Raw genomic sequence first — 22,453 nt, forward strand, 5'->3', positions numbered from 1 at the left:
GCTACCGTGCGGGGGGGTGGGGTTAAACCAGGTTTCTGTCCACTCCAGCCCGTCACTTGTCATGCAGCAGCAGCAAACTGAGCTCATGGCCCCGCAGGCCAGCCCAGAGGCAGGAGAGCTCCCCCAGGTGATGGGCTGGGTTCCCTGGGAGGCAATGGGCAAGGGCTGGGGGGGTCTGGCTCCTCTAACTACCCCTCTCCCTCTGCATTCAGGAGTTGCCAGCTGCCCAGACAGACTCTGAATCCTCCCTGGCCAGGTTCTTCCACCACATTGTTCCGCTGGGGCTCTTCAGTTCCCTGGTAAGTAACTCCCCGCCCTCTGCCGGCAGCGCTGCTGCACCTGAGCTGGGGGCTTGCCTGGTTTTAGGCCCTGTAGCTTCTCCCCCACCATGTACCTCAGTGCTGCTGCTTCTTTTCACTTCTTCACCCCGCCCCCTGGCGCTGCAGTCCATAGACAGGTGCGCTCCTGTTTAATCCCCACACCCCCTTGCTTTGGGCTCCAGTCCCTACCCTGCTGAGACTTTAAGGGTTTGCTTTAACGACCGTCATGCCCGGCTGGGCTGTGGATGGTGCTCTGCCCTCCTGCTGTATGGCCACTACCCGTTACCGTGGCATCTGCTGGGTCAGTGGCCTGGCACGGCTTGCTCCCTGGGGTGGATCAGGGCTGGGAGCACCCACCCACCTTTTCCCCTGGCGGTTTTCCATTCAGACCCCCCCCCAACTGAGCACTTACCCCGGCACAGCTGCTGAGTTCAGGCCCCAGCCATGGTCCTGCTCAGGATAGCATGTGCTGGCTGTGAGACAGAGCATCTGGTATGTTAGCAAACGTGCCTGTGTAATGCACCCGGCCCCCTGCCATGTGCACTTGGGCACTCGCTGGCCAAGGCTCGGCTGCTATCGGTTCCAACAGTAGCGTGTGCACCGGTGACTCTTTGGCAGGGGCCGGGGAAAGGCAGCTACCACCTCTGAGTAACACGGCCTCTCTGACCTGCCCATGCTCCGTCCCCAGGGCGTGCTCCCTGGACGACGTTATTACAAACCCCACTCTACACCCATCTGATCGAATGGGGAAGAGGTTCGGTGGCGTGGCCGGGGAGAGGAAGGAACTGTGCCCCAGACCTCCCCACCCTGCTTCCCTTCCTGCAGCCATCTGGGGACCCTCTGCCGCTATTTAGTGTCCAACTGAACTGAGAGGCGGGAGTATTGACCCCTTCCTATCGTCAGGCTTCTGGGAGGAGGGCTGGGGCTATAAGTTACGCCCTGCCTGGGCTGTTTGTGCCAGGGATTGGCAGTTCCTGGCCCTGGCACCTCTGGGCTTGCTGCGCTAGGTATGGAAGTAAAAAATTGCTTGAGCCCCAGCTCCTCTCTCGTTACAAATGAAGCCCTGGGCCCAGGGGACTCTGGAGAGAGGGGTGGGAGGGGAGATAACGAACATGCCAAATGAGAAGAGTCTGAGCCACTTGCCTTTCTCCCCAGCTGCTAGAAACTAGCCCTTCATCACGGCAGGGTGCCCTGCAAAGGCTGAAACGCAGCGAGCCGGGCTGCCAGAGCAATGAGCTGGGCTGCTACGGGAGTCTGCACCAAGCGCTTCCTAATAACAGCTCCTCGGTGCCTTCTTGCAATAATCCCTTAGCGGGGGTGGGAAATGCGTGTCCTGTGTGTGATTGCAGCTCTGCCCGTGGCTTGCTGAGCGTCGTTCACCCCTGTGCGATGCTCCTTGGCACGTGGACGGTGGTGAGCCTGGCTGGTGAAAGCCCCAGGATCAGCAACGGGCGAGGCGGTAGGAATCGAACCTGCACCCGCTAGGCCCAGCCTGCAGTGAGGGGGAGGGGGGATTTTATAACTCAAGCTATTTGAATGCTGTCTGACCGTCTAACTTGTGTTCTCAGGCCCGGCTCCTCCACAAGCTCTCGGCCTGGGGCGGCCCGTCTGTCCCTGTGGAGAACATTGGCAGCCTGGATGATCGCGCCCCTTCCCTGGACAGGCCTGTGCGGCACGCCAAGAAGCGTCTCGGCAGACTGGCGCACCTCCTGTTCGCCATCATCCCCGCCAGGTTCCAGCGTGCCCTTGGCTACCTGCCGGCAGACTGCATGGGTCAGAGCGGGATCCCTGAGGGTAAGACCGCTCAGAGGCAGAACGAAGCAGTGGATGGCTGAGCGGCCTGGATCTGCCAAGGGGGAGGTGGCCGTGCAGCAGGCCTGGTGCATGCATCCTGCCTGGGCGCATGCATGCTGAGTCGCTGCTCCTGGGGCACGCACCGTCAGGCGGAACGGCCCACGCTCCAGGGAAAACCCGGTGTGAGACCTGAAAGGGGCTGGACTTCCCGAGAGCTGGGGTCTTACGTTGAATACCCACACAGAGTCACTAGGCAGCCCGTTAAAACTTGGGCCCTGACCTTCCTGGAGTGGGAGGGGAGGTGTTTTGGCAAGCTTGTAGTGGGTTCCACAGGGTCAGCTCCTAGACGAGTCCTGCAGGCCAGGGGCTCCCAGCAATGATCTCTGCTGTAATAGCTGAAGGAATCCTTGGTGATTAAACTGTAGAGCTCCAGCTGAGCTGGTCCAGCCCCCGTGGCTGGGAGCTGCCGATCATCTTAGCACGGTTCTGCCAGCTTCCCTTCCCGGTGCCCTGCAGCACCCCGTCCTCCTCGTCTGGTCCTGGCTAGACTACGTGACACAACTGTGCTGGCTTAATAGTGGTGACAGTGCACATGGGGCTAGGCTGAGGCCAGACACCTGGCCCTCCTGCTCCAGATGGGATTTGAACCGACATCTGCAGATGTGAGAGGCTAGTTCCTTAAATCAGTGTCCTGGCCCCGTCCACCTGCTCCCCAATAACCACTGCTTCCTCTGGGCTGTGTGCGCTGGAGGAACGGTCCGGCTAAGCGAACTGTGAGCTCAGAGGAGAGGGAGCTGTCTGCTTAAAACCCTCACGGGCTCCCCTGGCTGGTACCAGGACCTACGTCCATAGCCCTGTTGCTGGTTGGCTAAAGCGACAGCTCACCGCTCACTAGCTAGGAGACTCTGGGGGTCACCCTTCCTCTTGCAGGAGGGTCTGGCGGCAGGGGAGCAGAGCTGGATGTCTTAGGCAAGGCTGGAGCATCGGGCCCGTGAGCTATGCAGCTAGTGTCACCCAGAAGACGTTAGTCTAGCTTTGCTGTTCCTGTTGCAGGGAAACGCCACTGCCAGCTGATGGGACTCAACCCTAAGGTGCCTAAATTATGGGAGTAAGACTCCCGTCACTGTATGTGAAAAGTACATGGCGTTAAGGCTTGAAACCTGGACCTCTAGCTCCAGAAACACCAGCACCCTTTCCTTGAGCTCAGCTTTTAATACACTAATGACCTTGAAAAGAGGGTAAGGAGTGAGGGGGATAAAATCTGCATTGGTTTGGAGAAGACGGAGGGAACCTAACCCAGCCAGGGGAATGAATAGTACAGGGGCGGGGGGAGCTGGCACTGACAGATGGCAGCTGATGCATCGTTCAGATTATTCTTTTCCCATATCTGAGAGGGTCCTAAGTAACTGTAATGACTTGTGGGGGGGAACCGGATGTGTCAGTGGGCAGCTCGCTGCAGGTCTCTGCTGAATATGCAGAGGCAGGGGTGAAAAAAAGTCAACTTAATGTATTCTGCACAGGGACTAAGCTAGGGCAGTGGTTCTCAAACGTCTGTACTGGTGACCCCTTTCACATAGCAACCTCTGAGTGCGACCTCCCCCCCTTGTAAATTTAAAACAATTCTTTATATATTTAACATCATTGCAAATGCTGGCGGCAAAGTGGGGTTTGGGGTGGAGGCTGACAGCTTGTGACCCCTTGAGGGGCCCTGACCCCCAGGTTGAGAACCCCTGAGCTAGAGAGACCCTGAAAACCTTTTCTAAATCCATGCCTGTACTCCTGGCATGCTTTGTCCTCGGTCCCCCTGTCTCGGCGTAGAACTAGAGGGGCTTCGGAGATGAGTAACCAATGCTCAGAGGCCTGGAAAGGCTTCTGTATGAGGGAAAAGATGTGGGCTGTGTGGTTTAGGGAGAAGACGGCTATAGATGCAAAGAGGAGCGCTAGCGAGGTCAGTCTTGTGCTTCTAGTTACCTCGTAACCAAAAACAAGGGACCCTTTGATGCAGTTAGGAGGCAACGCTTTAAAACCGGTAAAGAAAACTACCCTTTTTAACATTAGGCGTAACTAGCCTGTGGAACGCCTTGGCCTCAGTGATCTTGTGGCAATAGCTCTAGAGTCTAATGAATTTCATTAGCCATCATGTCGGCTCTAAACCGTTGTGCTTCGGGAGGGAATCCAATCTCTGGCTGCCTCGCATAGGAGGAGGATGCTCTGATGCTCAAGCAGGTGGTTCTAGAACTGCCCAGAAGTGGGTGTCTTGCACTTCCCCGTGGAGCAGCTGGTACAGGCTGCTGCCCAATAGGATGCTGGATGAGATGAAGCCTGGTTTGGCATGTCTTTGTTCCAGATTCCCCAGGAGCACATCTCTCACAGCCCTTTCTCCTACTGGGAAGAGCTCTGCCGCACGGCTCCATCCTCGTGGAGACTGACCACTCCTGGCTCTGACTGGTCTCCCAAAGCCAGCAAAGGAGTTGGGTTATGCCTCTGATTAAGGGAGAAGGGAACCAACCAAGGCTTCCCAAAAAGCAGGGGCCAGGGCAGGAGGGAGACTAGCTGCCACTCCAACATTGAGCCAAGACAGGCCGTAGCTGTCTCTCAGCCTCGTAGCCGGGACCCGGCACCGTGAGGTCCAGCTGTCACCGGGGTGAAGGTATCTGAATACGGCTGGCCTGTCAGTCACATGGCAAACCCGCTAGGCCATCCCTGCTCTGGAGCATCTGGGGTCTGTGTGCCTGCCCTTTGGGAGGGCAGACTTGGGCAGTGGTGACCCTTGCCTCCATGTGCTGTTTGTGGCTTTCTTGCAGAGATCCAGAAAAGTCCAGTCAAGCCTTCAGGCAAAGGGAGCAAAAGGAAACAAGATGATGTTGCTCTGGAGGAGCAGCAGTCCTGGGTGGAGATCTTGCAGCAAGAGCTGCCGGAGGAGGACGAGGCCGAAGACTCTACCTATGAGGTATGATGCACTGGCTGTTTGGCAGAGCAAGTCCCTGCGTGCTGGGTTACGCAGAACCGTGGCATAGCTCCAGCACATTAACATGGCTGTTTGCGCCCGGGATGCCACATCCCTTTCCGAGCACTGAGATCTCCTCTGCTCTCTCCCTGCTGGGGGCAGGTGGACTGCCGCAAAGCATGCGAGGCCTCCAGACAGCAGGAGGTGGTTAAGGAATGAGCCACCAGACTGGGGCCTGGCAGGTCTGACAGCTGCATCCCTCGCTGAGCCATGGACAGTGCATGGGCTGGATTCAGTAGATATGAGGCCCTTTGTATTCAGTTTTTACTGAGGGGTTTTTTAAACTGAAACGCCTGGATTTTACAAAAGCCATTTGACCTTTTTTTACTGATTGGCACTTCAGACTCAGCTGCCTGCTCCAGAACAAGAGATGATGGCTCACTAATTGCCAGCTTTCCTTCCAGAGCGGGGAAATGGGTCAGTAGGACCGGCATGACAAGTGCCGCATACGGACTGCGGTCGAACCCACGTCAACCATGTGCACGTTACCAGTTTTATAGAGAGTATGGGTAGTTCTCTGCCTTCCAAGCAAATGAGCTTTGGTGTCCTACTTTTCATGCTAAAATGGGTCAAAAATGGAAAAATCTGTATCTCACTATACTTCAGAATAAGGGGGTTTTGAAAGCTTTTTAAAGAGAGAGTTACCCAGAAAACTGCAACATGAATCTTATGCAATGGTTTTGAACGTCTCTTTGAGGGGGGGGTGTTTTGCTTTTAAGTTTTGGAATAAACGCTGATGGTTTCCCAGGAAACTTTATTGTATTTAAAGGGCCTTTGGTCTACAGAGGTTGTCTGCTCCTCCCCTGGCAGATGCATCTAGTAACACGCATCCTATTTGTGTCCTAACGAGAAGTGGTGAGACTAGTGCCTGCTCTGCATTGCATGGAGCAGCTCTAACTTCCCCTCGCTGGTGTGATCTGCACAACATGGCTGTTGCATTTGGCTACAGGCCATGGTGACTAGTGTACAGGTGGCATTGGCCCATGTGAGCCTATGCTAAGGTGCTTGCTCCCCATAGACCTATTGGACGATGAGCTTCTCCGAACAGGAACTCTCCGCCTTGAGTGTCCGGGAAGTGCCTGGCAGACAGGAGGCTGTTCATAAAGCCTCTTGCCCAGCAGATGAATCTGTGCTGAGTTGTAGCTGGACAGATCATTGAAGTGGCAGATTCCCCCCTCCCCCAAACCCTTCCCGGTGTTGCCAAGCTCTGGTTCACCAAGGGGGCTGGGGAAGGACAGACTCGGGAAGCACAAAGGGCAATTAGTCAGCGCCCACCGAAAGCCAAAGGGACTTGAGTGCCTAACCACCCTCTGCCTTTGCACCCTTCCCCCAGTCCTCATCCCCCTTCAAAGGGAGCCTGCCCCCCTTTGCTGCGTCTGTGGGGAGAGCAACGGGCTCCTGCCGGAGCATTGTCCTCTGCTCCAGGGCTTGCTGCTGCTCATCTTCCTGGATGTAGTTTGGCACAAACCCCGTGTCCTCACCAGCACGGGCCTCCTTCCCTCTTGCAGCCAACGCGATCGGAGACGGACTCTGAGGAATACAGGTCCCAGAACGAGACAGAGACCGACCTGGAGTTTGAAGAGAAAGACGGGGTCCTGGTGCTGAAGGAATCGCCGAGTCTGCAGGTAAGTGAGCCCCTCTCGACAGCCGTAGGAACACACAAAAGGGCAAGCGAGGCCCCTTGTGTAGGGACTCTGCAAGCGTCCGTGGGATTAACAGGCAACTGGGCTGCAGCTTTGATGAATTATCTTGTCTTACGCTGAGCTGTGTGAGAGCGTAATGATGGCACTGGACCAAAGCATGGATCCTCCTAAGCCTGATTCCCAGTTCACCAAAGTAAACGGAGCAAGATGTGGATTTATGGAGCCAGTAGTTGCTGAAATGAGCCAATTCTCTGGAGCTGTTCTGGCTGCTGGTGTATCTGTTACAACAGGGGCGGGGGAGGCATAATCTCCTCTCTAACCACAAAGCTTTAGGGTGGGTTTAGTCTGACTCTCCTGAGCCCCAGGTGCCAACCCCAGTGTTGATGTAACTCCCCAGCTCTTGGTGCCGGCTCCACTCTGAACTGCCCGACTGTGTGCCCTTGACTCTGCAGGAGTCTGGCGAGCACATGCTGGCTGCAGCAAGCAGCAATACCCAGGAGCAGCAGGCTGCAGCGGGCGGCGGCGGGGACGCCCAGGAGCAGCAGGCTGCAGCGGGCGGCGGCGGCGGGGATGCCCTGGAGCAGCAGGCTGCAGCGGGCGGCGGCGGCGGGGACGCCCAGGAGCAGCAGGCTGCAGCGGGTGGCGGTGACTGGGATGAAGTGATTAGTGAGGATGTCTCTCCCCTGCACACAGGTGCTTTCTCCTGGGGCAAGGGGGGATGGGTCTGTGCGCAAAGGGGCGAGGGGGCTACTGAACCTGAATCTTGAGAGCATGTTTTCCAGTACTGTGAGCCTGATAGGATGTTCTCCCTTCCCCTGCTGCCCTGCGAGGGCAGGAGGGTGATTGGAGAGGGGGGGCCTCAGATACCTCCTTTTCCAGGTCCTAAACTCCCAGCTGCTCCCAGCTGTTGGCAATGCCTCAAGCTAGTGGGGTGGTTCTGCTCAGGGAAGGTCAAGAGCCTCCCTCATCTGATCCACTCAGGTGAGTGCAGGGCAATGGGGAATCTGGCCCCAGTCTCTAGTGGCCAGAGGAGATGGTTGGGCATCGAGTGAGAAAGGAAAGCCATGCAGAACTGTGCTCCGTGGTCATTCAGGGACTGGAGTCAGGACTCCTAGCTCCAAGCCCCAGTTCTGCCATAGTCACTCGGACTGTGGCCAATTCCCATCAACCCTTTTTTTGCTTCCATGACTTTCCCCCTGGGGATAATCCTGAGACACTCAAGCCTTCCATCCCAGTGGAGGCAAGTGCGGGAGATGCTCGGGTGACAGGCCCCTAAGCTATGCACCTCACCTCCCTCTTGAGGAGGCCTCTGAGTGGCTGTGCACTTCCCGAGTGCCACTAACGCACCTTGTTCCCACACACTGGACTGACTTCCGGCGCTGCATATTAATTTCTCTTGAACACAAGAATGGCCGTACTGGGTCAGACCAAAGGCCCATCTAGCCCAGTATCCTGTCCACCGACAGTGGCCAATGCTGGGTGCCCCAGAGGGAGTGAACCTAACAGGCAATGATCAAGTGATCTCTCTCCTGCCATCCATCTCCACGCTGAGGCTAGAGACACCATTCCTTACCCCATCCTAGCTAATAGCCATTAATGGGCTTAACCTCCATGAATTTATCCAGTTCCCTTTTAAACGCTGTTATAGTCCTAGCCTTCACAACCTCCTCAGGCAAGGAGTTCCACAGGTTGACTGTGCGCTGTGTGAAGAACTTCCTTTTGTTTGTTTTAAACCTGCTGCCTATTAATTTCATGTGGTGACCCCTAGTTCTTGTATTATGGGAATAAGTAAATAACTTTTCCTTATCTACTTTCTCCACCTCACTCATGATTTTATAGACCTCTAGCATATCCCCCCTTACTCTCCTCTTTTCCAAGCTGAAGAGTCCTAGCCTCTTTAATCTCTCCTCATATGGGACCCTCTCCAAACCCCTAATCATTTTAGTTGCCCTTCTCTGAACCTCTTCTAATGCCAGTATATCGTTTTTGAGATGAGGCAACCACATCTGTACACAGTATTCGAGATGTGGGCGTACCATGGATTTATATAAGGGCAATATATTCTCCGTCTTATTCTCTATCCCCTTTTTAATGATGCCTAACATCCTGTTTGCTTTTTTGACCACCTCTTGAAAGCACTAGTGACTGGTAAATTAGATATGACTGTATCCAACCTGTTTAAAGTCCTAGTTCCTGAATGATCCATTGACCACCAGTGTCCTGCAGAGCACTGGTGGGTGTGTGGCCAGCCAGCTGGTTGGTCACATGGTCCTAGGCCCTCCATTTCCACCTGCTAAACTTAGTTAACACCGCTAAATATATTGGATGCTCTGCCTGTAGGCAAAGGCTGTAGATACTAAAGCTGCTGTTCCTTCACCAGTGGAAAGAGGCAGCCTAGTCACAAATAGGAAGGCAGGCTTCCAAGCAGCGCTCGAAGAATGATCCATGCACCAAAGTTTGGAGATGCCTGGCTTAAAGGATTACAAAACACCAACCCCAGGCTCACTACCACCTCTTGTTCCCTCTAAAACTTTGGCTCACCTGATTGGAGCTCTTCTCTCTAGGGTATTCGTGAGAATCAGGACCTCCTGTGAGGTCACTGAACTTCCCCAACTGCTCCCTCTCAGCAGACCCAGCTATCCCCAAAGTTGCAACCTACAGTGTTGGTGCTGGATGAAGTATTGGCCTCAAGCTTCCAGAGGTGCTGAGTGCACCCAGTGAAGTAGGTGGGGTTTGCTGGTGCTTGGCATCCTCTGAAAATCAGGTCATGACGGTGTGAAGGTCTTACCGCACTGGGCAGCACCGTCTCTGTTGCTGATCTCGGCCAGTGCATGAACTGGAATAACTGTTCTTTCCCTTTGCCTCCTAGGATAAATGGGGCCCCTGGACTCCTGGACCAAGTTTCTATTTTTCCATAGTGGCTGCTGTGGCTTTGAAATGCCTGGTTCTCCCCTAGCCAGCTTTGCCCTGTGAATGTGGATTAAACTGTCTTATAAAATGCAATGTTCATATTTTGGAACCTGTGATAATAAACCTTTTTTTTTTCCATGTGACTTCAAAAGCAGTTTGGCTCTTCTCTGCCCCAGAGCTTGGCTAGCTCAGTAACTAGGAAACAAAGTAACTTTGGGGGGTGTCACTGCTGTAGTTTGGTCTTGGGGTACAAAGCTGGGCTCTCTGCAGATGTCTAGAAGGTAGCACATTAAACTACTGCACCACCCCCACCTCCTCCAGGATGGGTCCTAGTCCACTGTTTGGCCGGAGAATGGCAACGCTGTCCTCTGACTATCCCAGTTCATCCCTATGTCCAGCACAAGAGGCAGTTTGGCGGATGGAAAGGGTCTTGTACCTTCTCTGGGGCTGCTCTGCACCAGCATGGCTACTTCAGAGGTGCTGCAGAACAATGATGAATTGGGGGCCCTCTGCCTCCAGAACTGTCCCAGCAGCAGTGGCAAGGCCAGTGCTGGGGCACCGTGTCCAGTCCTGATGTGAAAACCCTACAGTGGAGCTCCAAACATGGGGAGGGTCCTGAAATTAACTGTCTAGGAAACCAGCCTTACAGTGGGAGACTTAATGTGCCTAATCTATTGCGTTTATCAAAGAGCAGGCTAAGAGGTGACCTCCAGAGTCTAGAAGTACTCCCAGAGCAGAAAAGATGCTCTGGTTCAACTGAACAAAGTGGGCTTGATATGGGACTGTCTTAGTGAAATTCTCTGGCCTGTGATCAGCAGTAGTGCGGGCTCGGAGTCTGTCACAAGTGCTCAATTTAACTCTTGCCAACAGTAGGCAGGTGTGACTGGCTTAGTTACACTGGCAAAACCCTCTTGTGTGGCTGCAGTGATACTGGTATAAAACCTCCGCTGGGTTCCCCAAAGAGCCAGAAGCTATTCAGCTACAAGCCTCCGTTTTCTGCCAATACCTCTCCGCACTAGGACTCTTTCCTTGGAGTAGCTATTTCAGTTTGGGGGCGATTCTCTTTACCAGCATGGCTCTGCTGGTGACATGTGGACCAGGCCTAAATCTTAAAGAACTGACTTGGGCTATTGGGTTTTAAGATATCTGGAGACCTTTGTTCTCCTGCCCAGTACTAAGCTTATTCCTTACAGAAGCCATTGCCCTGGAGAAGGCAGTGGTCTCTGCACACCCACCTGTGCTGTACAGACACCATGGTGGGGGTTCTGTCAGGCTTGGAGTAAGAGCAGTTGGGGTGGAAATGCAGGTGTCTAAGAGGAATAGACCATGTTAATTTACCAAAATTGTGAGATGTCTAACTTCAGCCTGAATTGCTTTTCCAGTGGGGGCCACCTCCAGGAGCCCCTCCCTTCTCCAAAGGGTGGAGAGGATCCCTCCTGGGCCCTTTCCGCACCCAGGTTAAAGGGAAAGTACATCCCACACCTTCAGCTGACTAGCCTGTAACAATTCCTGGTAAGCAAAGTGTTCCAAATCAAGCCCCTCCTTTATGTAAACCCAGAGCTAAATGTTGCAGAAGCTGGCTTAGAATTGCTCTTGGCATGTCCCTGGGGCTTGCACTCAGAGCTCTGGGAACATGGGCTAACCAGGAGAACATTGCTGTCCCCATTTTACAGATGGGTACCAGGCACAGAGGTGAGGTGGTTTGACATCTGTAAGGTTGGTGCGGGAGCTGTGATTAGAATGTAAGAGGCCCAAGCTCTCTGCTCTGTGTCTAATCCACTAGGATGTGGTCTGGGGGAAGCCAGAATATGGTGCTACTCATCTTTCTACTTAAAAAGGCTATGTCATCTGACAAAGATCGTGTCAGGGAACAGTATGCTCACGGCAGCTCTTACTGTGAGGCTAAACTGATCCTGGAAAGGATTGAGGTTACAGCCACTGTAGTCTGGCCAGCTAGAAACCTGTTCTGAGAATAACTTTCCTTGATTTTTACTCTTAAAAAAAAAAAAACTTTTTAGAAAGTACTAATTGCTGGAGGTTGATTAGTGAATACCTGCCCCGTTTCTGATGCTGGGACACCTTTCTACTTGGACAGCATGCTTTCCTGGTCCAGCCTTGAGTGGTGAATCTCCTGGGCAGCAGTGGTGGTAAGTCTCTCTGGCATTAACTTCAGCCATGCAGAAGGGAGGCTAGATAGTTGCCCAGCACAAGCCCAATTAGGAAAGATCTTCTTGAATGCTTTAGAGAGGCAGCTTGGAATCAGAACCAAAGTGCAGGCCTGATATGCAGTGCACAGCAGTAGCTGCATGCAAGGGGGAGTAACTTTTTTTTTCCTGTAAAAGCAGCAAAGAATCGTGTGGCACCTTATAGACTAACAGACGTTTTGGAGCATGAGCTTTCGTGGGTGAACACCCACTTCGTGGGATGCATGTCAGATCCAGACTAACACGGCTACCCCTCTGATATCTTTTTTTCCTGGGTGACTCACAGGGCCCTAGGGTTTAGCCGCTGTTGTGACTTCCATCCATCCCCTATCAGAAGTTTCTGGGCTCTTTTAAATACCAAATTAAAGGCAGGCCAGCTGGGATACTCTCTTGCGCCATGTCCCTAGGCAGTCGAGACGAGAGCTTGGATCAAACGGCAATGCCTGGAGCTGGGTTCCAGGACTCCAGAGGCTGGAGGTGTTTAGATGCAGGTATTCAGGCCTGTCCCATTATAAAGAGCAGGGGCTGGTTGCAAACTATGGGTCTGCTCTTGAAGAGAGCAGGAGCATATGTCATTAAACTGGGTAAAAAATATTTGCAGGATGAAAAGTCACAAGTGTTAAATTGTCAAAGAGCTATACTGCCACCTAGGGGATGCAGCCTGTCACACACACAAGCCCCATTGCACCTAAAACCGCTTTCTCCTTTTAGCGGGGGTTGTGTGGGCTTAGAAGCCATTGAGACCTATCCCCATTTAGGATTCTGCATGCTGTAGGTACACAGAATTTATAACAGTCAACAGCCATCAAATCTATCTAGTTATGAATTTGTTAAACATTCCTCCCCTGGGCAGCGTCTCTTTAAATGTAAATATGCCTCTTAGACAGCATTATCTGTGTGCACAATAGCAATGATTTGATTACCTCTGAATAATTTTTTTTTGTGGATGAAAGATCTGATGATGCAGCTCGTGGATATTATATTGTGCTCTGCATTAATTCGGTTGCTCTTTGTTTTGCATTTGATGGCTCTCCTGTTCGCTGCAGCCAGTTTTTCTAACACAGGGCTTAATAAAATATGCATTAGCGCTACATGGCGATGCAAGAGCTTTTTGAACTCTGTGCATGATTTTCATTCTTGCTCCTGGGCTATAGCTCAAAATCTAATGTTAGTAAAGATGAAATGTTGTCCATCATTCATGCTCCAGGCTGCACGATCATTCATGCTTTAAAATTTAACTGGGGGGGATGGGAGGGGAGAGGAGCCCCACTGCATTTGAGATCTTAAGGATCACCTGCAAATTCACTCGGTGAGCACGTCTGCTAGTGAGAAGTGGGCCAAAGGTTCCCTGAGTTTTAGCAAGCCCTGGTGAATGGAGATCAGACCAACTCTGAGATCGTTGTGCAGAGGCAGGAAAGGAAGGGGCTCGGGGGAGCGATAAGTGGAGGGGAAGCAATTTCATCCTTGAACCCAGCCAAAGCAGGTAGGAAATGAAAATTGCTCCCCTCTGATGGGCTGGTCGGGAAGTCTAGACTCTGCTTGAGCTAGTGCTCTAAAAACAGAAGAGCCACAGCAATGTGAGCTGGGGGAGGGGTTAGCTGCAGCATGTACACACCTATCTGAGAGCCTGGGTGCGTGCGGGGGCAGCTGGCGCCTTCCTCCACTCACGGTGCAGCTACGTTTCCTGTGCTAGTCTGATTGGGTAAGTGCACTAAAAATAGAATGTCTCCTGAGCCGGAAACTACACCCGTGGTTCCAGCATGGATGGACCCTAAGTGGAAAGAGTCAGTGATCTCAGTCAAGGGCCCTGCCAATGTACTCGGGCGTGGCCTGGAGAGAGAGGGAAGAACGGGCACCATGGTGCAGTGCCAGGGCACTGGGATAGTAGTCAGGCACTCTGGGTTCAGCTCTGCTACTGCCTCATTGCATGACCTTGGGCAAGTCACTTGTGCTTTGAGCCTCAGTTTCCCACCTGCAAGGTGCTGACCTTCCTGTATAACCCTCCCCGCCTTAGAGAAGCACCCTCTCTGGGTGTGCGCTACACCTGGAAGCATACAGTCCAGCTCGCACTACAAGAGCGAAGCCGCAGAAGCGAGAATGACGTGCGGAGCCAGCCACCCCCTGTCGGTGCCTCAGTCTCTGACAGCTACATCGTCGGAGCAGCTGGCCCCCCCACGGCCCTGTGGCTACACACTAATTCTCGCACACCGGCTCGATCGCAGGTATGGCTCCTTCACTCCTTCCGCCTGTAGTGGAGCCATACCCTGTTCAAGCTGAGGGGTGTTACGCTGGAGGTGAAGGAAGGTCAGGCCCAATCAGTCCTTCCTCTCTCCTGGGAGCAGCAGGTCTGGGACATAGAGTCTGGCAGCCCCTGCCTTGCATCACCCTGGCTTCTCCTCAGCTTCCCATCACTACAGCCCTGCCCTAGATTTAGAGCTGGGGATGGCAGCAAAAGGCTTTTTATCCTGTTGCCACTCCCAAGTCCTCCCTCCACCAGGCTCCTGGGCACGCTCGTGTGCACCGCTGCTGCGGCTGCCAGCTGGCTCTGCCGAGGCAGGAGGCAGCCTCACGTTGCTCCCTGCGGCCAGGTGGCCAGCCAGGCCGTGAATTAGCTACCCTCCATGCACACTGAACAGTGTAATAAGATAAAGCCCAGACATCAGTGATACAAACTCATCCTTAAAAGGCTGTTGGTGGGAGGGTTGAGTAGCCCGGCTCACGGGGATTTCATAATTACCTGGCGTTTGTTTAATACTCAACCCTTCTATTAAATCAAGTGGCAGAGGCACTGCTACTTCCAGCTACTGTAGTCCTGGACGCCATGTAAAATTCAGGCTGCCGCAGCTCCGGCCCTCAGGAGAGGGAAATTCACTGCACTATGCCAACCTAACCCCCGGGGCAGCCGCAGCTAGGGTGATGGGCCGTCGCTCAGGGAGGTGGTGTTCCTACAGCACTGGACAACCCTGTAGGCAGAGTCTATGGTGCCTTAGCCCCCCCCGTAGGGTAGGCAAGGCCTTACAGGCCCCCCTCGCTGAAGCCTCAGAGCCCCTCATGTGTTCGGGTGTATTCCTCCCGGTGTGCCAGGGCAGTGCTGTGATCCCCAGGGTACAGATGGGAACTGAGGCACCAAGACCAAGCGACTTGCCCAGGGTCACACAGGGAATCCGTGGCAGAACATGGACTTGAACCTGAGTCTCCCAGAGCTCTTCCCTTGAAACTCCCCCAGGCCTCGGGGTGACCCGCTGTGGAGGTAACGAGTCAGACAGGCCTGGTAGAGGCACTGCAGGCTTGGGTCAAGGTGTCCTTTTGGTGTCCTGTTTGGGACTGGCCTGGTAACTGGGGTTATTTAGTCTGCAGAAGAGAAGAGTGAGGGGGGGATTTGATAGCAGCCTTCAACTACTTGAAAGGGGGGGGCAGGGTCCAGGGAGGATGGAGCTCGGCTGTTCTCAGTGGTGGCAGATGACAGAACAAGGAGAAATGGTCTCAAGTTGCAGTGGGGGAGCTCTAGGTTGGCTATTAGGAAAAACTATTTCACTAGGAGGGTGGTGAAGCACTGGAATGGGTTCCCTAGGGAGGTGGTGGAATCTCCGTCCTTAGAGGTTTTTAAGGCCTGGCTTGACAAAGCCCTGGCTGGGATGATTTAGTTGGGGATTGGTCCCGCTTTGAGCAGGGGGTTGGACTAGATGCCCTTCTGAGGTCCCTTCCAACCCTGGCTGGCCATGTCGTAGTGCCATGGTGCAGGGATGGACTGCAGCGGGCTCAGTGGGGCCAGGTGATCCCAGCAGTGAGACAGGAGCTGGATGTGGCACCAGAGGGGGCAAAGGGAGGTGACGCAAGCTTTAGGCTCAGCTTACACAAGGCTTCCCCCCACTTCCAGGAACCCCAGGGGTGGAGGCTAGAAGCCAGGGCAGAACCCTCCCCCCAGCAGGCTCTCTCCAGATGGAAATACAGCCCCTAGGGACCTCCTGAGGTCCCTTCCAAGCCTGATATTCTATGATTGATTTCAGCTGCTCCAGGCCAGGGGAAGCCCTGAAGGGCAGCTGTGTCGACAAGCCCAGGGACCAATGGGAAGGGAGCACCTCGGAGCTGCCGGGGTCACACGTGGGGCCTGGTTCTCCCATGGTATCGCAAAGGCCTCCCTGAAGAGCCGGACCGACCCCTGCACCCCGGCCTGCTGTCACGGACCCATGCAGCCCAGCAAGCAGACAAACACCGCACAGACACTGCCAGAGACGCACTCGGTCTCCACTGTCCCGGCCTCCCCTAGGCCCTTTCGGCTCCTTCCAGCCCCCCGCAGCTGCACGTGGACGTGCAGGGGGGCAGACCAAGGGTGTTTGCTCTGTGGCTTTGCTGTCCTCCTGGGAGCCAGCAGGGGTCAGCGTTACTGCAGGAATGGACCGGAGGCAGCTGGCTATAGCCAGGCACTGACAGCCAGGCATTGCAGGGGTGGGGTGGCCTGGCTTATGCAGAGCAGAACGGGCAAAACCCGGGAGTCCCTCACTCCATCTCCCTCCAGACTGGAGTGCTTCCCCTCCGCTGGCCAGGCACAGAACCTGCCGGCTCTGGGACGCAAACCCCAGTCTCTGGGGCAGGTCACACATATGCATCTGAGATCTCTGGGCCCTTCTAACCACCACAGAGAATAGCTGAGTCGCTTCTGCGCTGCTCAGCACATTTTGTTATGGGAGCCGTCCAGCCGCATAAACGCCGGCCTGAACCTCTGCCCAGATCTCAAACCCATTTCGTGTCCCTGCCTCTCAGGGTGCTGGTCCCTGCGCACCCCCACGCCCCGGAAAGCTCTTCTCTCTGTGTTTACAACCTGGGTTTCCATGCCTGAGTCTAGGGGTTCAGACTCCTGGTACCTTGTGGAATTTGAGGGGGGGACCATCTCCTCCAACAACATTTGAGGCCTGAAAACTTAACGTCTCTGTCCCAGCCTGCTGGGCTCCCGAAGGCTCGGCATCAGGCCAGACACGCTCCCCTGTTCCTAGAGCTGGAAACCACGCAGGCTGCAGCCCCACAGCCAGCCCAGCCTACCTCTGCTGGGGCTTCTGCTGAGCCCACTGCTCTGGGGCGGAGTGGGGGGCACAGAGCCCACTGCTATGGGCTGGTGGAGCGTGGGATTCCTGGTGGGCCCACCCTGGGGTGGAGCCGCTCCAAGGGCACCTCTGGGGGCCATCTGACCTTGTCGAGCCCCCTCGTCAAGCAGTGGAGGGGGGGTGCTCTGCAAGTCCCTCTGCTCAGGAGATGCTGCCTTCCCGTCACCTCCATAGCCCCTTGCTTGAGAGATGGCCCCCCTCCCCACCAGCCCCCCAGGACTATTTGTCTGGGGGGGGCAGTGCAGACAGAGGGCTCTCCTCCCCTTGCGGGAGATGAGGCGCCCCCCCCCCCCCCGAGAGAGAGGTGAACACTGGGGAGGTCAGTGGGGTGGGGGAGGACGCAGAGGAATGAGGGGAGTCTGGGAAGGGGAAGAGATGGGGGGGCTGCGTTCTCTTGTGGGGCGGTCAGGTTCCCCCAGCAGGATGCTGTGAGGAGACTGTGCTGCCAGGGGCCCACAAGCCCACTAATGGCTCCTCGTTACTGCCTTGGAGAGGGAGCTAAATGGGAAACAAATGGCTTAATTGAGGCAAAAATGATAGCAATTAGTGTCAGCAAATCCAATTAAGAGCGGCTGGCGGGTTACCTTGGGCCTGTCATTGGGCGCACGTGCAGCGCCAGCAGCGCACGGCGCAGTCCCATGGCTCACGTCCTAGAAACGCAGGGAAACGGGGCCAGGGGACAGCGCTCGCTGCCGGTGCCCCCAAGAGAACACCCTTCATTAACGGCCCCGGCCCCTCAGGGCAGGAGGACGCTGCTGCCTCCACGGCCTTGGTCCAGAGCCTAACTAGGGCAGTGAAATGGATGTGCCAACTGGGCTCCGTGGGGAGGAGAATCGCCGGTAACCGGGCCCCCATCGGGCCAATGAGCCCCATCGTCCGGAAGCCCAGACTCGCCTGAGCCACCAGCTGCCCCCTTGAAAACCTCTTTCACGCTGGTCCCTGTGTGCTCCATGCGCTGCCGGGCCTTGGCCCACCCCTGCTGCTTGGTCTTGAGCAGTATGGACCCTCCTGATAATGCCAGCCAGCCAGGCCTGCCTGGGTAAGGTCAACTCTAACCCACGGCCTTCTCAGCCAACCCCGTCGATGCCCCCTCAGTCCTGATTTGCGTCTTCTCACTTACGACCAACCCTGCCGAGCAGAGAGCAGTTGGGTTTCTGATGGGCACAGGTGGGCTCCAGGATGACCTCACCAACCCATTATCACTTGTGCCCAGCAGGATTTGAGCCCTGATCTCCGCAAGGAGAGGCCCGGGCCCAAGCCCACCAAACCCGCTCACTGGGCACCGACCCCTCCCACTCCACACAGCCGGGGTGTCATCTCCCTGCAGCACCACCACCTCGCCCAGCGTCACGGGTTAAGCTCGGCCATCGGTATCTGACCTGCTGGGCTCGGTCTCACCGATGGGCATGGAGTGAGCACCGGGCATGGTGCCTGCCAGCGGAGAGCAGGCCCCGTGCCACGGCTGCGGGAAGTGTGAGAGCATCCAGGGCACTCGGGGAAACAGGCTTGTCAGGCACTGGCTGCTCCTGGCTGCTACTTCCCTGCCTGGTTCAATGATCCGGCTGAGCCATCACTGTGCTCAGCGCGGGTGGGAGCTCCCGCCCGCTGAGATGAAGCTGCCTATATGAGCACTCCCAGCTCCCCCCCATGCCTGCCATCCTGGTCTACTCCCTGCTGTTCGTCTCGAGTGGGGCTCACCTGAGGGGCGGTAGCCATTTGTGCTGTACTGTACAGGGTTTTGTGGGACTGGATGGAACCCCAGGATATGGTTTGGGGTTCACTTCTTTTTCACCTTAGTGCAACATAAACAGCTCTGCTCCTCCCCAGCCACAGCAATATCCATGCCAGCAGGATCCAGTTCCCCAATAATCTCCTTTCTCCAAGCCCTTAAGAGCCCCAGTCTATAGACTATAAACTCCTTGTGTCAGGGGCCATCTTTTTGCTCAGCATTTGTACAGCACCTAGCACCATGGGGTCCCGGTCCCTGACTGGATGGGGCTGTAATAGCACTGTGAGAGGGGCAGGGCAGACGTGGGTTATTTTGACCGTCTGATTGGAGTGTGACTCACGACAGAGGCAAGGCTTAGGCTCTGTGTAAAGATAATACTTCACATTTTCATACAAAGAATTTGCACTTGACAAACATTCACTGATTCCTGCCCCACCCCCAACCCTCCTAAGACCCAGATACAGACTATTCTATCCATTTCACAGATGGGGGAACTGAGGCCCAGAGAGGTCACGCAGGCAGCAAAGTGATGGACATGGGAACAGGATCCAGGAGGCCTGGCCCTTGCTTTAACTGCTAGAAGCAGCCCTGGTGAAGGAAATGAGCCCTCCATCCATAACACTCAGTAACTGTGTGTGTCTAACTGAACCCTGACGTATCCTTCGAGAAACAAAGGCAGGGAAGCGAGAACGTTACTCCAGACACTGATGTGCACATACGTTATGTGTGTGACTCGTGCAGTGACAGGGAGTCGTTTTCAGGATCAATTAGCCTCATCCACGCGCTCTCCCAGACTCACCTTTTGTTGAAGACACGGTGAGATATTAGTTTAGAAACACGAGAGGCAACAGGGAGGGCTGAGGTTAAGCAGAGGTGGCTGAGGTTCTCCAGAGGCCGATCATCTGCTAACCAGGCCTTGTGCAGGGGTTTTCCCCGTGCCCTCCCTGCCTGGTAGCAGTGCTCCTGGCGGCACCGTTTGGGAGGCGGGAGCCCGACCCACTTGGTCTGTTACTCACATCACATTGTGCCTTCCCTGAGCATCTTCCCCAGCTCACCGGCACCACGGCCCAATTCAGGCACCTTCAGCGCAAACGGATTTTATTGGCAAATTCCAGAAACAGCGAGAAAATGATAAAAAAAAAGAAAGAGAGGATTGGTACGAAAACTGGGCAGGTACCTCGAACTCCAGCGCACTCTATAGTATACCGGCTAATCGCCCTACAGGCAGGGGAAAGGCCTTTAACTGACAAGTGAAGGGCCACTGTCCCCTTCCACTCACGCGGTCCCACGGCCCCAGGAATGAGCACCTCGGAGAAGCAGGGCACACGGCTCTTTGGCTCTGCATTCATGAAGTGTCCCATTCCGTCACACGCTGAAACTGGCTTCATCTGTCTCCTGCTTCCCGCTGATCTGGACACTAGTCAATAACCCAGGGCAGCATCGATTTCCTGCCCCGCGCAGGCTGGAAGTCAGGGCCAGTGGGCCACGGGTCAGGGACTTTCAACCAGACCCTTTGAAGGTAAGACAGGGCCTGTCCCCAGGTGACTGGCCCCTTTAAGGGGAAATGGGACCCTCCCCGCCCCATGATATTAATTAGTTTCCTCCCAGCCAGAGGGGCAGGACTAATTGGGTCAGGTGATAAACACCTGGGCCTCATAAAAGGGCAGAAACTGGGTGAGGCAGAGGCGCACCAGAGAGCAGCTGGGCTGCTGTGTAAAGCTCTGAACTGAAGCAGGGGGCTCCAGGGGAGCACCCTGGGAGTTGGGTTGCCCAGAAGGGGCTGGGAGCTGAGCCCGGTGCTTGGGCTGGAGAGGAACCCGAGTGGGGTGGAAGAATCTCGGTTTTGTTTGGCCCTTTGTTACCCTGGAAGGGGTGGTGTTTTAGTGCCACGTGCCGCCGACAGGGCGGGGCCACAGAGCCGCCACGCCTATGACCAGGGCGCGTTCCCTGCAAATACCCGGGGGAGCGGATTGGCGAAGAGCAGCCGTGTGAGGTGTTCGGCTAGACCGTGACGAACCAGCCCCAGACGTGCGAGTGCCGCGTGCAATGGAACATGCACAGTGGCCCAGCGGCTAGGGCACCAGAGGAGGAATCGAGGAGGTAGGTAGGAGGGTGCTGGGGACTGAGGTACAGGAACAGGAGCGTAACCACGGTTCTCACTAACCGTTACAAAAGAGCCCATTTACCGAGCTGGCCCAGAATCAAACCAAAGCAAACGCTAACCTCCATCCAGGAGCCAGGCTCAGGCCCTGGCAGGCCCAGTGAGCTGCCCTGACACATCATTATTTTGCCACAATAAGATCACAGGGATGGACCCCCATGTCCTTTAGGCTCCTCACCCACCTGGCACCTTCTCTGCCCTTCCCTTCCCTGAGTCACTCTTGCTGTCCTCTCAGCCTGCTCTCCTCCACCTGAGCTCATCTCCCCCACTAAGCAAATCGGCTCTGACACCCGGTTGGCAGGCGTCTCCAGCAGACCCTTTCTGTAGCATCCAGGGCTGCCTCGGCCCTCCCGTGGGAGAGGGCTGGGCACGGTGCCTGCCAATCGATCTAAAAGCACAAGCAGGGTTGCACGCCACCAGTCCTCCCCCGATGGAATTCGTGCTCTGCTCCTCTATTGTCCAGAATGATGTGCAGTCCTCTGGACGCAACATTCAAAAACTCCAGTTCGGTTTCCTTGCAGGAGGCAGCTGAGACAGGCGATCTAGCTGAGACCTGCTCAGGCACTCGGGACTAGAACTGGGAGAAATTGTTCATGTTCCATTTATTTTTGGCGAAAAACCCGCAGATTTGGCCTCCCCAACACATTTCACGGATTCAGGTCCATTTCACCAATTGTTTCAGTTAAAATATATTCTGAAAAAAATCAAAAGGTTCTGATTTTTTTTTTCAGTTGAAAATGACGTTTGGTTTCAAACTTCCCTCTAATTTTATTTGTAAATGATCGGCACTGTCTTAATAAAATGATCAGAATTGAAAAGCAACATTTTGTTCAACCTGCAACTAATTTTTTTAACTTTCTGATTCACTGAAGAGTTTTAAAAAAAATTGTTTTCGGAGCAACCCGCAACAAATTATTTTTTCAATTTTTGGGACTTGCCGGTGAACTGAAAAAAAAATGAATTCTTTGCACAGTCTAGTCGGACTTCCTCTGGAAGGGCCCATGGTGATGGCTTAAAGGCTTCAGGGCAGTGGTGCAGGGACGGGTGCAGTGTGAGGGGATGGTGGGAGAAGCGACATGCTCCCCCCACCCCCAGAGCCTCCTGCATGCCACGAAACAGCTGATCGGGAGGTGCGGGGAGGGAGGGGGAGGTGCTGATCGGCAGGGCTGCTGGTGGGTGGGAGGTGCTGGGAGCGGCAGCCGGGGGAGCTGATGCGGGGCTGCTGACGTATTACTGCGGTTCTTTGGCAATGTCCATTGGTAAATTCTGGCTCCTTCTCGGGCTCAGGGTGGCCACCCCTGGACTAGTGGGTCTCTGACAATGGCCACCACCAGATGCACCATGAGAAAGTCCAAGAAAGCCCATAACGGACAATTATGAAATAACTTAACCTGCCCAATCCTAGGTATCAACATCTCCCCACAGAAGGCTCCGCTGAGTAGGTAACAGCTACACGATGACCCAGCCATACACACGCCTCATCCCCCTTTAATGACTCTTTACTCCCCTGCGTTGCTTAAGCACAGAATGGCACGATCCCGCCTGGGGGTGACTGGTGCTTCCTCTCTGAGGTGACTCAGCGACAG

General features: G+C 54.9%; 1 protein-coding gene across 3 annotated transcripts; it reads left to right on the top strand.

Moving 5' to 3' along the window:
- Positions 1 to 9,788, top strand: LOC123355684. 3 transcript variants are annotated; one of them, XM_044998237.1, is made up of 8 exons: positions 1 to 127; positions 213 to 299; positions 1,889 to 2,114; positions 4,919 to 5,064; positions 6,630 to 6,746; positions 7,217 to 7,270; positions 7,310 to 7,457; positions 9,634 to 9,788. In XM_044998237.1, exons 1-8 carry the CDS (start codon positions 62 to 64, stop codon positions 9,636 to 9,638), a joined length of 849 nt encoding a protein of 282 aa, XP_044854172.1. In that variant the 5' UTR covers positions 1 to 61; the 3' UTR covers positions 9,639 to 9,788. The 3 variants fall into 3 exon arrangements, with proteins under 3 accessions (XP_044854172.1, XP_044854173.1, XP_044854170.1); XM_044998238.1 differs by having other exon boundaries at positions 7,352 to 7,457; positions 9,634 to 9,787; XM_044998235.1 differs by having other exon boundaries at positions 7,217 to 7,457; positions 9,634 to 9,787.
- Positions 9,789 to 22,453: the final 12,665 nt, after the last annotated feature.

Source organism: Mauremys mutica, chromosome 24 (assembly GCF_020497125.1).
Source record: "Mauremys mutica isolate MM-2020 ecotype Southern chromosome 24, ASM2049712v1, whole genome shotgun sequence".
NCBI lineage: Eukaryota > Metazoa > Chordata > Testudines > Geoemydidae > Mauremys > Mauremys mutica.